General features: G+C 34.8%; 1 protein-coding gene across 1 annotated transcript; it reads right to left on the reverse strand.

The window, feature by feature from the left end:
* Positions 1 to 7,156: 7,156 nt before the first annotated feature.
* On the reverse strand, positions 7,157 to 11,289 carry LOC149170309 (uncharacterized). The gene is made up of 4 exons (XM_089425511.1): positions 11,037 to 11,289; positions 9,268 to 10,884; positions 8,890 to 9,081; positions 7,157 to 8,766 (listed from the first exon to the last, which is right to left on the reverse strand). Exons 1-4 carry the CDS (start codon positions 11,287 to 11,289, stop codon positions 7,157 to 7,159), a joined length of 3,672 nt encoding a protein of 1,223 aa, XP_089281637.1.
* Between the last annotated feature and the right edge of the window lie 3,041 nt (positions 11,290 to 14,330).

Below are 14,330 nucleotides of genomic sequence, written 5' to 3' on the forward strand. Positions count from 1 at the left end.
CTGTAATTTTTTTTCCTTTAATGGTATGAAAGGGTTTCGACTGTTAAGTTATTGTCTCTTGTGAATGCGCTTGAAAGAGTAATAATAACTCAGATTCTTTTAAATTGTCTTAATATTATACTTGTATAGTTTACTAATTGGCCATCTTGGCTGCCATATATTAATGTTTCTTGGCTCAGAATTTGAGAGTAGATTATGCTATGATAACTGGCTATGATAATAACTCTGAGAGTAGATTATGCTAATGTATCTGTAATATTTCATTTGTTATGTTTATCTTTCATTATATGGAATCATTGGTTGCTGGTTTATTATGACAAGGTTATTGTTTAATTATTTGTAAACTAGCCAACCCATAGAGGTCTCGTTTGGTGTTTCTTGAGATGTAGTGTATATCGATTCTATATTTCCAGTAGAAGTATGTTAAAACTATACCACTGTTCTGTTATAATCCTTTACAAGCTATTTACGAGAATGAAATGCATGGTTATTACTTCTCCATGGTCTTCCTTAAATATATCTTATTGTTATTGTTCTAAATCTGATAGAAAATCCATGGTATGTAAAAATAATTATACAGACTAGCTTTCCTTTCAACAGAATTTCTGAATACTCTAATAATATACCAGTCTGTCTTTATAGAAAACAAGTCTACCTTTACTCAGACCTTCTATTGACTTAAGTAAGGAGAAGTTCTTCGCAAACCAGAATATAGAAACTTAAATCAAAATCTTCTTAAATCACTTATCTGTGTATGATTGAATTCCTGGAAATCGTCCTCCCAACCACGAGTCATGCAATTATGTCCTGGCTCTCCCTCGAGCTCCTCACTCTAAAACAGTGGTTTTATGTAGTTGAAGATATTTAACGAACTTCAAGACTTCTCTATCGGATATTTAACGAACTTCAAGACTTCTCTATCTAGTTTGAATCTCAACTATTCCACCCAAGAAGTTCCATTGGTTCCACCACGAGTTCAAGTACAACCTTAGGCTAGTAGTACTCCAACATTGTGAGATCGCTACTGATCTTTCTACGACGAGCTCAAGAACAACCTTAGGCTAGCAGTACTCCAACACTGAGATCGCTACTGATCTTTCTTTCCTGACACTTTTCCACACCGAAAAACACAGTCCTCCCACTCTTCCACACTAAGAACATAGTCCTCCCACTCCAAGGAGAAGGAAGAAGGATCATAAAAACTATTTCCTTCAATTATTTTTCATTAACTCTTTGGAGATAGGAAGAAGGATCATAAAAACTATTTCCTTCAATTATTTTTCATTAACTCTTTGGAGATTCTTCTTTATAGTTCTTTTAACATAATAGGTCTAATTAGTTATGCATTTTTATTTTTAAGAAAGAAATAAAAACATAGTCCAAAGTTTAATATTTACAATAAGTAATCAAAATTAATGTGGTAAATGTTGCACTGAGGGGTGTCACATATTCTTTCTTAGTAAAGTAGTTTTATGTATGTTATTCAAAATTATTTTGAATTTGTTCTTTTTATGTATGTATATAGATTTAAATTGATGTAAGAAGTGGACAATTTAGATTATGATACTTAAATAAAATTAGTTTTTATTTTGTAAATTAAATTTTTTTAATAAATTTTATTTGAAATAATATAAATAATATTTAGATTATTTTATTTAAAATAATAAATGGTAATTAGGTATATTGTAAGAGTACTTTTTATTTTAGAATTATTTAATTAAAATTTATGAATAATCAACCCACATAAATAAAAAATAAAAATAAAACACAGTTTATATTTGATAAATTAACAATTTTATTTAAAATAATATAAATTTCCCTGTACTTTTTAAAAATACAAAAAAAAATTAATTTTTTTTTTAAACAATATAATTTTTTTAGGGAAAAAAGTTAATGTATAAATTTTTTAAATGAAAATAAAAAAATAAATTTTAAATATATAAAAATTAAAAAGAAAAACTATTTTTCAAAACAAATATATCTGATTTTAGTTATTTCCAAATTTACAATTTAAATTTGATTAAAAAACTTTTAAAAAATAGTACTAAGTTTGATTAAGACACTTATAATAAATATTAGAAAAGTTTAGGAAAATATTATATTATAAATATGGGTTGGATGCCAAAAAGTTAGCTTAATAACCAAACATCTTCCACAACTTGTATTTTCAAAGTTGCGCTGATTTTTTATATAGAGATTTGTAAATAGGTTTGTCTGTTTTGTTTTGTTTTGTTTTGTTTGTTTGTTTTTCTTTTTCTTTTTCTTTTCTCTCGTATCAACGAGTAATTTTTTTACATCTTAAGAAAATAAAAAAATTGCTTACAAATTAAATTAATTTTTCAAGAGAACAAAAAAAAGAAAAATATATAGAAAATTTGCTTACAAATTAAATTAATTTTTCAAGAGAACAAAAAAAAAGAAAAATATATAGAAAATTTGCATGTAGATCAAGAAACTTTATAAATACTAATAAAAACAAAATCTTCATTCAAATCATGAACCTACATAAAAGTTGCTAGCAAATCTCAAAATATATAAAAAGCCTACCGATGTAAACAAATATTTGTAACAATTAAAAACTATAAAATAAAACAAATAGAATTAATATTTGTAACAATTAAAAACTATAAAATAAAACAAATAGAATTTAGATAAAAAAAGATCCATCAAAATTATTTATTTAAAAAAATGAATTAAAAAAATGAAAATTAGATGAAGAAATCAGGGAAATAGAATTTAGATAAAGAAGATCTATGATCAAAATTATTTATTTAAAAAAATAAGTTAATAAATGAAAATTAGATGAAGAAGTTAGGAATAAAATTATTTATTAAATAAAACATGACTAGAAAATTATTATTTTAAGAAAATGTTTACAAAGGAATAATATAAATTAAAATGTAGACATATTAGAAAATAACACTGGTAAATAAAGATATAAGGTTAACATCTGCATAATTTTTTGAAGATACAATTGCAAGCATAATTCTTTTGAAAAATATTTACACTGAAATGTTTCTAGATTTTCTTTAAAAATGTTTGCTAATACATAATATTGGTAAAGATTAAGAATATATGTATGATTCTTGAAAATTAAAACCGCTAAGGAAGAAAAATGCATGCCTCCAACATTCGAGAGCAAGACTGATACTCTGGCAAGAATTTGTTGACTACCTACATGTGCAAACATTCTACCAAGAATTGGTTGACTACCTCCATGTGCGAACATTCTGCCAAGTCTTCTCACCAACACTGAATCCTTGCATTGAAAGACTAATGAAATAACATAATGATAACATGGAATTTATGTTACAAAAGATAGTAAAAACAATAAAGGGAAAACACAAAGGTAGGGAAAGATTCACTAAAATATTAAACATAATGTTAAATTCAACACTAACCATAAGCATCCCTAAAAATTAATTTCTTGTTTAATGTTAAATTCTACAATGACTATAAGCATCCCTAAAAATTAATTTCCACATTTTCTGACAGAGATCACACTTCCCATTCACAATTATTCATTAGTACCGATAGAATTGTTTGACGATTCTTATAAACTTTGTTTTGTCTCGTTGCTTGATAAGACTCGAGCCAGTTAATTCAAGTGCATTTGATTTGGTTTTTTGTGTTTTTTTGGATGTACCATATTTTGTATCACAAAGAAGAGATCCATGATTTGTGGATGGATATCAACAAAAGTAACAAAACTAAAGAAATAATTTTATTTTTTTTTAATTTCATAATTTACTTTCTTATCTTTATTTTATTGTTTTTACAAAAAATTTCATATTTATAATTAGTTAATGATGATGATGATGATGATGGTGGTTAACGTCCACTGAGACCAAATAATGGTCTATCGGACCTAAAGAAACAAATTATCTATTTTGATTTAAGATTTTATTCCTATGCTCAAAAAGCTTGGAGAGAAGCCTCTCGAGCTCACTATAATTTTGACATTGTAAAAGGCTAGGAAGGTCAGTATTGTAACAAAGATTATGAAACTGAGATCTAATGTGGTTATACGCGGGGCACTCTAAGAGGAAGTGGTTTTCATCCTCGATGTTCCTATTCTCACATATATGGCAGATCCTTTCTGTCCATGGCGTTTTTGGAAGTGCCCAACGATCTGTTTCACTATGGAGCTCATGAGAATTCGTTCTAATATTTGCTATATTAATTTTCTTCTTTGAGCTAGTTAAAATAGAGAGATACTTTTGATCTTCTAGGGTGGGGTTGATGACCTTCTTATAATAACTTAATTTTCTTTTAGCCGCTAAGTCTTTCTCACACCACATTTTTTCTTTGAACTTAGAAGTAACAATATCTTTAATGTTATTTATGTTTGCAATGCATCATTTTCGTTAATCTCCCAATAGTTTAACCAAGCCCTTGTGTCTTTATGCCACCCTCGATTGAGCCTTAGGTGGTTTTGGCTAGAATTTAAAGCTAGCTTAGGAAGTCTATGATCGTCTATGTTACTGATTTTGTGCTTGTACAACAAAAACCTAAGCATAGCTAAGCTCTTAATAGGGGAAAGACCTGCTTCTATAAGGAGAATAGGATAGGGTGTATTACTTTTAATTTTCAGGTTATAAGTTATAAAACGCTTCTGGATTTGCTCAATCTTTCTCCATGATTCTCTGGAGATGCTGCAAAGTAATACAGGAGTGACTAAAGTTTCAAAGAGGAACTTCTTTTTATCCCACATTACAAGGTTTGCTATTTTACAATTATTTTCAAGACCAAAGTAAGCTTTCCACCCCCCATTAATCCTTTTCTCAATGCTATGGTTCCAGTTGAGCTTGTGATGAATATAAATAGTTAATTAATAAAAATTAGTTTGAATTATTGATTTGTTTTACTTTACAAGATGTCAATTTATAACTTTCTAATTTAGCTTTAATCAAAAGTAATATCAACTAATTTGATTTAAATAAATTATATATATATTTTTAATTAAACTATTTTCTTTATTTGATTCTTTAACATGTAGATTTCTAAATATCAAAGACATGTTAACTCAGCACAATCATATTTACGTTATGTTATATTTATATTTGAAATATGGCCATTATGTCATTATTTAGTTATTAGTTTTTAACATTTTTTTTCCAAATTTTGTTAAACTAGTTCTATTTGTATATAGTTACTAATTTTAAGATTTCATTTTCATTATTTATTATTTTTTAGAATATTTTTTTCCTAATTTTATTAACAAAGTCTTATTTATATATGGTCACCCATTTTTAGGATGTAATAAAGATATGTTAACTCAACAAAACCATATTAACGTTATTTTATGTTCGTGTTTACAATTAGTCAATTCATAGTGTTAAATAAAAAATAGTTTGAATTATTGATTTGTTTTACTTTCATTACAAGATGTCGGGTTATAATTATAATTTTGTTTTTGTTTTTGTTTTTAATATATCTTTTTCTAATATAACTTTAATTAAAAGTAATATCAAATATATATATATATATATATATATATATATAGATATATTTTATTTGATTCAACATGTTGATTTCTAGATAATAAATATATGTTATTTTATTAACCATTATGTTATATTGGTATTTACAATTAGTTATTAATATTAAATATAAATTTTCATGATTCTTAAAATTTATTACTATACAATTTCATATAATCATGTATAAGTTCAGGTATTTATTTATTTTACAAATGTATCATTATTTGAGTTTATATAGCCATTATGTTATTTGTTTATAATTACAATTTTTTTTAAGTATATCTTTCTCTAATTTAACTTTAATCAAAAGTAATATCCACTAATTTGATTTAAATAAATAATATATATATATATATATATATATATATATATATATATATATATATATATATATATATATATATTATGATACTTTCTTTGTTTGATTTTTTAATATGTAGATTTCTAAATAATAAAGATATGTTAACTCAATACAACCATATTAATCTTATGTTATGTTCGTATTTACAATTAGTCAATACAAAGAGTTAAATAATAAAAATTGGTTTGAATTATTGATTTGTTTTATTTTTATTACAAGATGTCAACCATGATCCCCATGAAAATTGGTGAATTGTGAGGGTGACCAAATTTCATGGGTGACATGAGACACATGTCTAAAAAATTGAAATAAGACACCCAAACTTTTAAGCCAATCACATGATAACAAATTATTATTTTTTAATTAAAAAAATACGTTAATGATTTCTAAAGTTAAACATTAGAAGTTATCATGGTCAACACTAAACTATTAGTGATCAACATGCAAATCGATGGCTATAGTCTTGCCTTGGCAGAGGCTAATAATAAAAGCTATATAAAACTAGTATAAAATTATATAAAATTTGTATAAAGAAAGTGATCTAAAAATACATACGTCTATTCTATACTTTTTAAAAATACATATTTAATTATAAATTAAATTAATTAATTTGTAGATTTAAAACTAGTTATGTTTGGCTAAGAGCTCATACCCTTACGGACCACCAACGAGGTAATTGCATATGGCCTTGGTTTTCTTGAATAATGGTAATGAGTCAACTTGCATTTGTGGATAGCATCCAATGATAGTTGTCACCACTACAGGTTTGACCCCACTCTTCAAAAATAAAAATAAAAATCTCAATAAAAGAGTGGGAAGTGAACTATCAAGGTTACCTCTACAATGACATATAAAGGCACACATTATGATGAAAAAGTTAATGACTTTTTTTTCCAAAGAAAAAAACGAACTTTTTTATAAATGATAAAAAAGTTACAAGCAGATGAGTAAACATTCAGAAAAATCTGTAGAGTTGAGACCTACAGCAGTCTCAAAAAGAGAAAACCGTCTCCTCTGTACACCACCAGCAGGCAAAATAACCAGAAAAACATTGTTCGCCAAAAACCGGCACAGAACATTACCTATCCGGTTTGTTTCAACCAGATCAGCCTAGTCATAATAATCACATGTCAATTCCAATTCGTGGGTCTCCTTTCAAAGGAAAACAACCCACAGGAAAAAACCAAAGTCTCCATATGCCCTTGTCCAAGTAAAACAAAAACAGAACAGTAAGCATCTACATTTTATAAACTGCCATCTACAGATGAGGAGAAATATCAAAAAATACTCTAAGCCAGCTGATAATATAAGGTTAAGTGTACGGTGGGAGATCCAACACACGGATCTGATCCTGGATAAGTTCAGTTATTCTCCACGAGCCCATAGCTTGCTGCAGACCTTCTTTAGAAAGCCTGTCTGCTGCCTCATTCCGGTCCCTGTAGATATGATCAATAGTAAACACATTAAAATAGAGCTTTAAATTGTGGATCTCTTCTAAAAGCGGTCTCAGCAAGTAGTTCTGACATCTATGTTTTCCATTGACCCAGTTAACTACATTCAATGAGTCCCCAAAGATCTGAACTGTGAAGATATTCCGGTGAATAAGCCAACATAGAAGGAGTTTTAAAGCAGAAAGTTCAGCATAATTGTTTGTTTCGGTTCCAAGACCCACTGATGCTTTTAATGAATGAGAAGTATTTAGATGGATGATCATCCCTGCTCCAGCTATGTTATTCTGAGCTGCCCCGTCAAAATAGGCCCAAGGAATCCCATTTCTGATCTGTTCTTCTCTGCTCTGGGTTGTTTTCCGAGGTTCTTCAGGCTCCGGGATACTAGACAAGATGGCTGAGCTTTGGATAGCAATTGCTTCAGCTGGGGTGGATCTGTCTCTAAAGATGCTTCTATTCCTTGCTATCCATATGCCCCAGCATATAATGGGAGGGAGATTCCTCAAATTCCCCTCTGAGTTGTGGTTCCACCAATTTTCCCAAGCTGCTAAAATGTTCTCCCCCTCCCATCTTACCTGCTTCTTTAGTAATTTTTGCACCTCTTCCCATACCTTTCTTGCGAATGGACAAGCTAGAAACAAATGCGAAATGGATTCGGAATCTGATATGCACAAGGGGCATCTGCCTGGACCCTGTTTGAATCTAGATTGAAGAATATCCCATGTTGGTATTCTTTTTTTTAACACACACCAAAAAAACAATCTAGCTTTTTTAGGGCATTTTAGTTTCAGCAAAGGTTTTGCCCACCATTCCGGGTCTTCCCACCCCTTTTTCTTCATTAAGAACTTATACCCGGCCTTTGGGGAGTAGGTTCCCGATTCAGCATGAGCCCATACCAATAGATCTGGACTATCCTTTATTCTAACATTGGATCTTGTGAGTTCCTGGAGGAACACCTGCCACTCGATTCTCCAGAGGGGACTTATATCTAGTTCTTCTCCCGATTTCCAAGCTTGCCCCCATATGGAAGATTGCCCTACGTTCGCTATCTGATTTAGATATGAAATTCCTTTTGATTCCAAATGATCGATCAGACCAGGGGACAAAGCAAAATATTCAGTGCATCCCACCCAAGGATCCCTACCTATCCGCAGATTTTCTCCATTTCCTACTTGCCATGCCAAACCTTGTTCTATGATTTTAAAAGCCTCTGTAGTGGCTTTCCAAATCACTGAAACATTTCTTCCTTTTTTATTTGGGTTCCGAATCCAATCTTCTAGAGGAACAGGGTCAATATATTTGCGCTTTACAACTCTGGTCCATAGATTCTCAGAATTGAATATTCGCCATCCCGATTTTGCTGCCAGAGAAGCACTGAAATCGACAAGGTTTTTTATTCCCCATCCACCCCAATCTTTTGGCCTTGCAATTTTATCCCAGGCCACCCATGGAAGAACTGAGTCCTCCTTTGTCCCTAACCAAAGGAATCTGCTGCATATCTGTTTAATCTTATGGAGAATCCCTTTTGGGATCCAGGTCAGGGCTGCCCAAAAAACTGGCATGGCCTACAATACTGAGTTAACTAGAGTCAGCCTACCAGCCCGAGATAGCCACTTGAAGCTCCAGTGGGAAATTTTTTGCTCAATTTTGGCCACCAACCAGTTCCAGTCCTGCTTTCTGTATGTGTTTGGCTTCAGCCAAAAACCTAGGTATTTGAACGGATTCTCCATATTACAAATCTCAAAAGGCAAAAAAGATGAAACCAGAAGCTCCTCTTGTCTATTGAAGCCTGCCATAATTAACTGGGACTTTCTAGAGTTTATTTGTAACCCTGTAGCTTTCATGAACAGGTCAAGAATATTTTTAAGTTCTTTAATTTCATTTAAACTCCCATTTGTAAATAGTAAAATATCATCTACAAAAAGGAGATGAGTAATGAACAAATTTACAGCAACTTCCAAACCTTTAATCAAACCTGTTCTTATAGCATCCAATATCAGTCTACTGAGGCCTTCTGCTGCTAGGAGGAAGAGCAAGGGTGATAGAGGACATCCTTGCCTCAGCCCCCTTTGTCCTTTGAAGAATTGAGAAGCAGCCCCATTTATTAAAACTGCAAAACTTGCATTGGAAATGCACCCCATGATCCAGTTTATAAACTCCAGTTTGAAACCCAGATGTGTCAACAACATCCTGAGATATATCCAACCGATTCTGTCATAGGCTTTTGACAGATCAATTTTTATCACAGCCCCTTTCTTATTTGATTGTCTGAAACTGTGAATGGTTTCCTGGGCCACCCCTATAGCTTCATGAATTTGACGACCGTCTAAAAACCCAAATTGTTCACTTGAGATGCATTTTGACAAGATCGGTTTCAGGCGAACATCAATGATTTTTGAAATGATTTTATAAACACAGTTGCACAGTGATATAGGCCTGAAGTCTTCAAAAGATTCCGGATTCTCCTTTTTAGGGATAAGGGCTATAAAAGTTGCATTAAAAGGAGAATATATCTCTCCTTTCCTCCTTGATTCTTCCACCACTTCTGTTAGTTCAGCTCCAATCGATTCAAAAAAGTGGATAAAGAGCTCTATTGTCCACTCGTCCGGCCCCGGGCTTTTATCTTTTGCCATTGATTTCACTATACTTTCCACTTCCTCCTTTGTCACTTCTCTGAAAAGATTTTCAGCTTCCTCCTCCTCCACAAAACGGGGAAAAGCTTGAGCTGTTTGAATTACTCCAGCAATATTTATCCCGCCTGGATCAGAAAATAGAGATTGAAAATGAGTCCTTCCCATTTTTGATAGGGCCTCAAAAGAGGAGGCTTCTCTTCCTTCTGTATCCTTCAGCTTCCATATTGTATTTGCATTTTTCCGGCCTTTTGCATAATTGTGAAAGAGTTTTGTGTTTTCATCCCCCGCTCTCATCCAAATTGCCCTGCTTTTTGGCCTCCATTCCTCTTCTCTGTCCAGTAAGATCTTTGCTATGCTCTTTTCGAGGACCAAGATTCTTTCTTTTGACTCCTGAGTAGCATAGCCATCTTCCTCAGGTTCTTCTAGGTCTTGTAATTCAGCATCAATTTTGGATAATTCCTCATTTTGCTTTTTCTTTCTGTCTGATGCCCATTCTATGGTTGCTTTCTTGAGTCTTTTTAGGTTTTCCATAAAGAGAGCTCCTTTGTTCTCCAAGGAGCTTCTGACCGGATGTCTCCAGGTATCCCTGAAGAGCTGATTAAAAGAATCCTCTTGCAGCCAAGAGGCATTAAATTTGAACGGAGCAGCAGGTTTTGGGGGAGGTTTTGATAATTCCAATAGAATGGGAAAGTGATCCGAATTTCCCCCTTCACCCACCCATTTCCTGAACATTTGAATTTTGTAGGCCAGCTCTTCATTAATGAGAAAGTGATCCAGTCTCTTTGCTATTCTCTCCTCCCCTGTTCTTCTATTCCTCCAAGTAGGTTTTGCTTTGATAATATTTACATCTATCAAATTATGAGAGAGGAGTGCATTTGCAAAGAAATCAAAAAGAGGGTCTTCCCTGGCAGAGGGGCCCCAAGCTTCCGCAATCCCCAATGAAAAATTTAGATCTCCCGCTATTATCAGATTTTGTCTTTCAGTAAAGCTTTAGACAAGAGATCATTCCAGAAAGTTACCCTTCCCTGGCATGGCCCATATATATTGATGATCAAAAGAGGAAAATCGAATTCGGGAGATAAGATTTCCATTCCCAGTACATGAGACATACCCCAGTGATTTATGATCTTCAATCTGCCTTCCCTGAAGCCAATAGCAATACCACCCGAATGTCCCGCAACGTCTAAAGCTAGAAAAGCCCACCCTGGGAAAGAAGACCTGAGGATTGATTCTACTTCAACGCTTCTGCCTAAGGTTTCTTGAAGAAAGATGATGTCCGGATTGTAGCGCGAGATTAACTCCTTCAAAGCCAGTTTTTTGGGTTTACTGGTTAAACCCCTGCAATTCCATGATAGACAAATCATTTTATAACAGTCTCAGGGGTAATTGCTGCTCTAAGCGCCCCAGGGATAGACATTTGTTTGCCATCAGCCACATCAAACTTTGCTTTGACTTGAGCTTTTGACAAGTTTGATTTCCTACCTCTAACCTTTTTTTTGAAGCTTTTAGACGGCGATGGGCCTAGCCCACCCACCGGTTCAAGGATTTCTAGACTGCTACTAGGTTTTTTACTGAGAGATCTAAGATTGTATTGGTGCACAAGAGGGGAAGAGCCAGTGTCCAGACTATTATGGGAGACTTCTTCACAGTTCATATCAATGGATGGAATAACAGCAGTGAGGTTATCAATATTTAAGAGATCATCATTGCATCTATTTATCAGAGGAGTTCCCAAAAACAAGTCATCATTCTTAGATTCAGAAATTAAAAGAGCATTGTTTGTGTCTAGCTGCATACCGTTTGGGTCAGAGGTATCTGCAGCATCGACTGTGGTCTTTTCTATGCAGCACTGAGCTTCTTTAGCTTGTTCTGGTTCCCCTCCATCCTGATTAAAAGCTTCTTCCTTCTGAGATTGGATCCCTTCCATAGTATTTGCTTCTGGAATAAACTCCTCCGCAGGTTCCGCTTCTTTCCTCGGAATTTCCTCCCACTGCTCGTCTTTTTTCTGTGTCCTCCTTCTGCGCTTGCCCAGCGGGCAGTCCCTTGCCAGATGCCCATACTCGTGGCATCTGTGGCAACGAAATGGTAGATGTTCGTAGTCCAAAGGCTGTTCAAAGACATATTCCTTGTACTGCAGATTTATAGATTCCGCCAATCCGTCTTTTGGATTTAATCGAACTAAAATCCTGGCCACAGCTCTTTCGTGGGTATGGAGGAAAGACCTATCCGCCTCCAAGAAGGTACCCAAAAGGTTTCCAATAGATTTAAAAACGGAATCTACCCATAGGAAAGGAGGCAGGCCAGGTGCCCTGACCCAAACTGGGAATTCCTCTACCTTTTCCTTGGATGCATCAAATAATGGCGACCACCTTTTGAAAAAAACTGGACGGTTCCCGAAAGCCCAGTTTCTCCCTTCAACCCATTCCATTGCTTCCTTGTTGTCAAATCTGACCATAAACCATCCCTTAACAAGCGTTGCAGTTTTAAAAGATTTAGCCGGGGTCTCCTTCCATTGTTGTTCCGCCCACTGCTTCAGAAACTTGCCTGAGACAAATCTTCCTCTTGCTCTGCCCACTAGCGTGCATTCCGCCACCTCCAGAGCATCCTCAACCTGAACATCCATGCCTAAAACCAGATTTCCTTCAATTTTTTTCTTCTTTAATGGCTTCGCCTTTTTTCGCTTGTCCCCCGCCCTTTCCCGTTCCGGTTCCGCCTCTCTATCTATAACCTCAAGAGTTGTCTTTGCTAATACCCTTTGTGGGCCGGTCTCATTCTCAGCTAGGGAATTTCCTTCCTTTCCTGAGATGGCTGCATGTGAACCTCCTACAGCGCTTTCCTTTCTACCTGCGTCCGAGCTTACACCCTCTTCCACCCTTCCGGGAACAAGGGTTTGGTTTTCCTTCCCTTGTTTTGAAACCTTGTCAAGGCCTGAGATAACCCTTTCTGCACCCGAGCCGGACTTTGGGGAACCCTTTATTAAGAGGTGCCTGTTAATGGCCAGATGGTTGTTTCTTTCCTGAACTTCATTTCCTGAGTTTTGACCACCCCCCACAGATCTCCAGGTCCCTTGGTTTGTTTTGAAATTGATGATATCCTCGAGCCCTCCAGACGGACAGAAAACCTTTGAGGGAGAGAGCACCTTACTGCCTAGGGTGCCGTAGGGATTTTCTTTCAGGGCACATTCCTTCTCCTGAGAGCCTGACTCTCTGGGGTCCCTGCCACTATTGCCGAGCAAACCAGCCAATTCCAGACTTTCCTCCAGTAAACCCTTTGATGCTTTGTTACTCCACGAACCTCCCACAGAGAAATTGGCAGATGCATGGCTGCCTACCTGTCCGAAAAACTTGTCGATGTTCTGTGCATTAACCTCCTTTCCCCAGACCGAAAGAATGTCTTCCGGTGCTGGGTCTAGGTCAACCGCCTCATTTTGGATCACCATAGTAACAAACAACAGTAAAGCTGACACCTCAAAACCAGCCGTTATCTGAAAACGCTCCTGAAACCGCCTGGGGACGATAAACGTTTTGTTCCACGGATATTTGCTGCTCCGAAACCGCCTAGGTGCTTTCTCCGCTAAAACCTCCACAGTGGGGATCCACCACAAACGAAACCCGTCAACAGTTACCTCGACCCCTAACCAAGTGAGAGGGCATCTGCATGTCCGCCCAGCTGTCTCTTCCTAAACCGCCTCAAGCCTCCTTGCCTCGATGGATCCGTCATCTAGCCCAGCCCGTACCTGTGTGTCCTTTACAAACGCTGTCTGCATCATCCTAGGCCATTGGCCTAGGGTTCAAGGATCGAACCCTACCAACAATCCTTGTTTTTTCTTCATCCTTAGATCTAGATCATTTTTATTCGAAAAAGTTAATGACTTACAAAAACTTTATGCACAATTATGCCCACCTCACTTTCAACTTTACTTGTGATGTAAATTCTACCTGACTTGTTTTCACTGTAATTTAGAATCACTTATGTTGAAAAATGCAGCAAGAAAATCTCAATTTGATTTTGCCTTGATTAAATTGAGAAAATTCAAATTTCCACATCAACAGACAACTTGGATGCAGTTAACTTGTGTGGCATGGCTTGTGTCACCCAATTCACTCAGTAAATTCGAGTTGGAGGAGTTAAAATTCAGTTAAGCATGTGTGATTGCTAATATGTAGCAATCAAAGTATGTTATCTCATGTTGCTTTCAGTTAAACTAGTTACAATTGTTGGAGGAACAAGTGGAAGGTCATTTGTGCAGTGGGACTTCATTCAAAATTAGTGATTATCCAATTAACTGATCAATCCGCCCAAAATAGCTAGTGGATGCAGAGAATTCAAGTTCCCCAGTTGTGGTGGATATTCCAAGGCAATGTAACATCAGTTGTAGAATATTCTTGAGTGTACAAATGTTGCA

This window comes from Pinus tabuliformis, chromosome 4_2, assembly GCF_031772625.1.
Source record: "Pinus tabuliformis cultivar Carrire ecotype Pingquan chromosome 4_2, CPIR1, whole genome shotgun sequence".
NCBI lineage: Eukaryota > Viridiplantae > Streptophyta > Pinopsida > Pinales > Pinaceae > Pinus > Pinus tabuliformis.

What these genes read in the sequence shown, in the direction of transcription:
- LOC149170309 (XM_089425511.1), bottom strand. Translation starts at nt 11,289, where the DNA reads ATGATTTGTCTATCATGGAATTGCAGGGGTTTAACCAGTAAACCCAAA. An exon ending in ATTGGATGCTATAAGAACAG is followed by an intron (nt 9,082 to 9,267) that starts GTTTGATTAAAG and finishes TAATTATGGCAG; the next exon opens with GCTTCAATAGACAAGAGGAG. An exon ending in CAAGTGGCTATCTCGGGCTG is followed by an intron (nt 8,767 to 8,889) that starts GTAGGCTGACTC and finishes TCCTTTGGTTAG; the next exon opens with GGACAAAGGAGGACTCAGTT.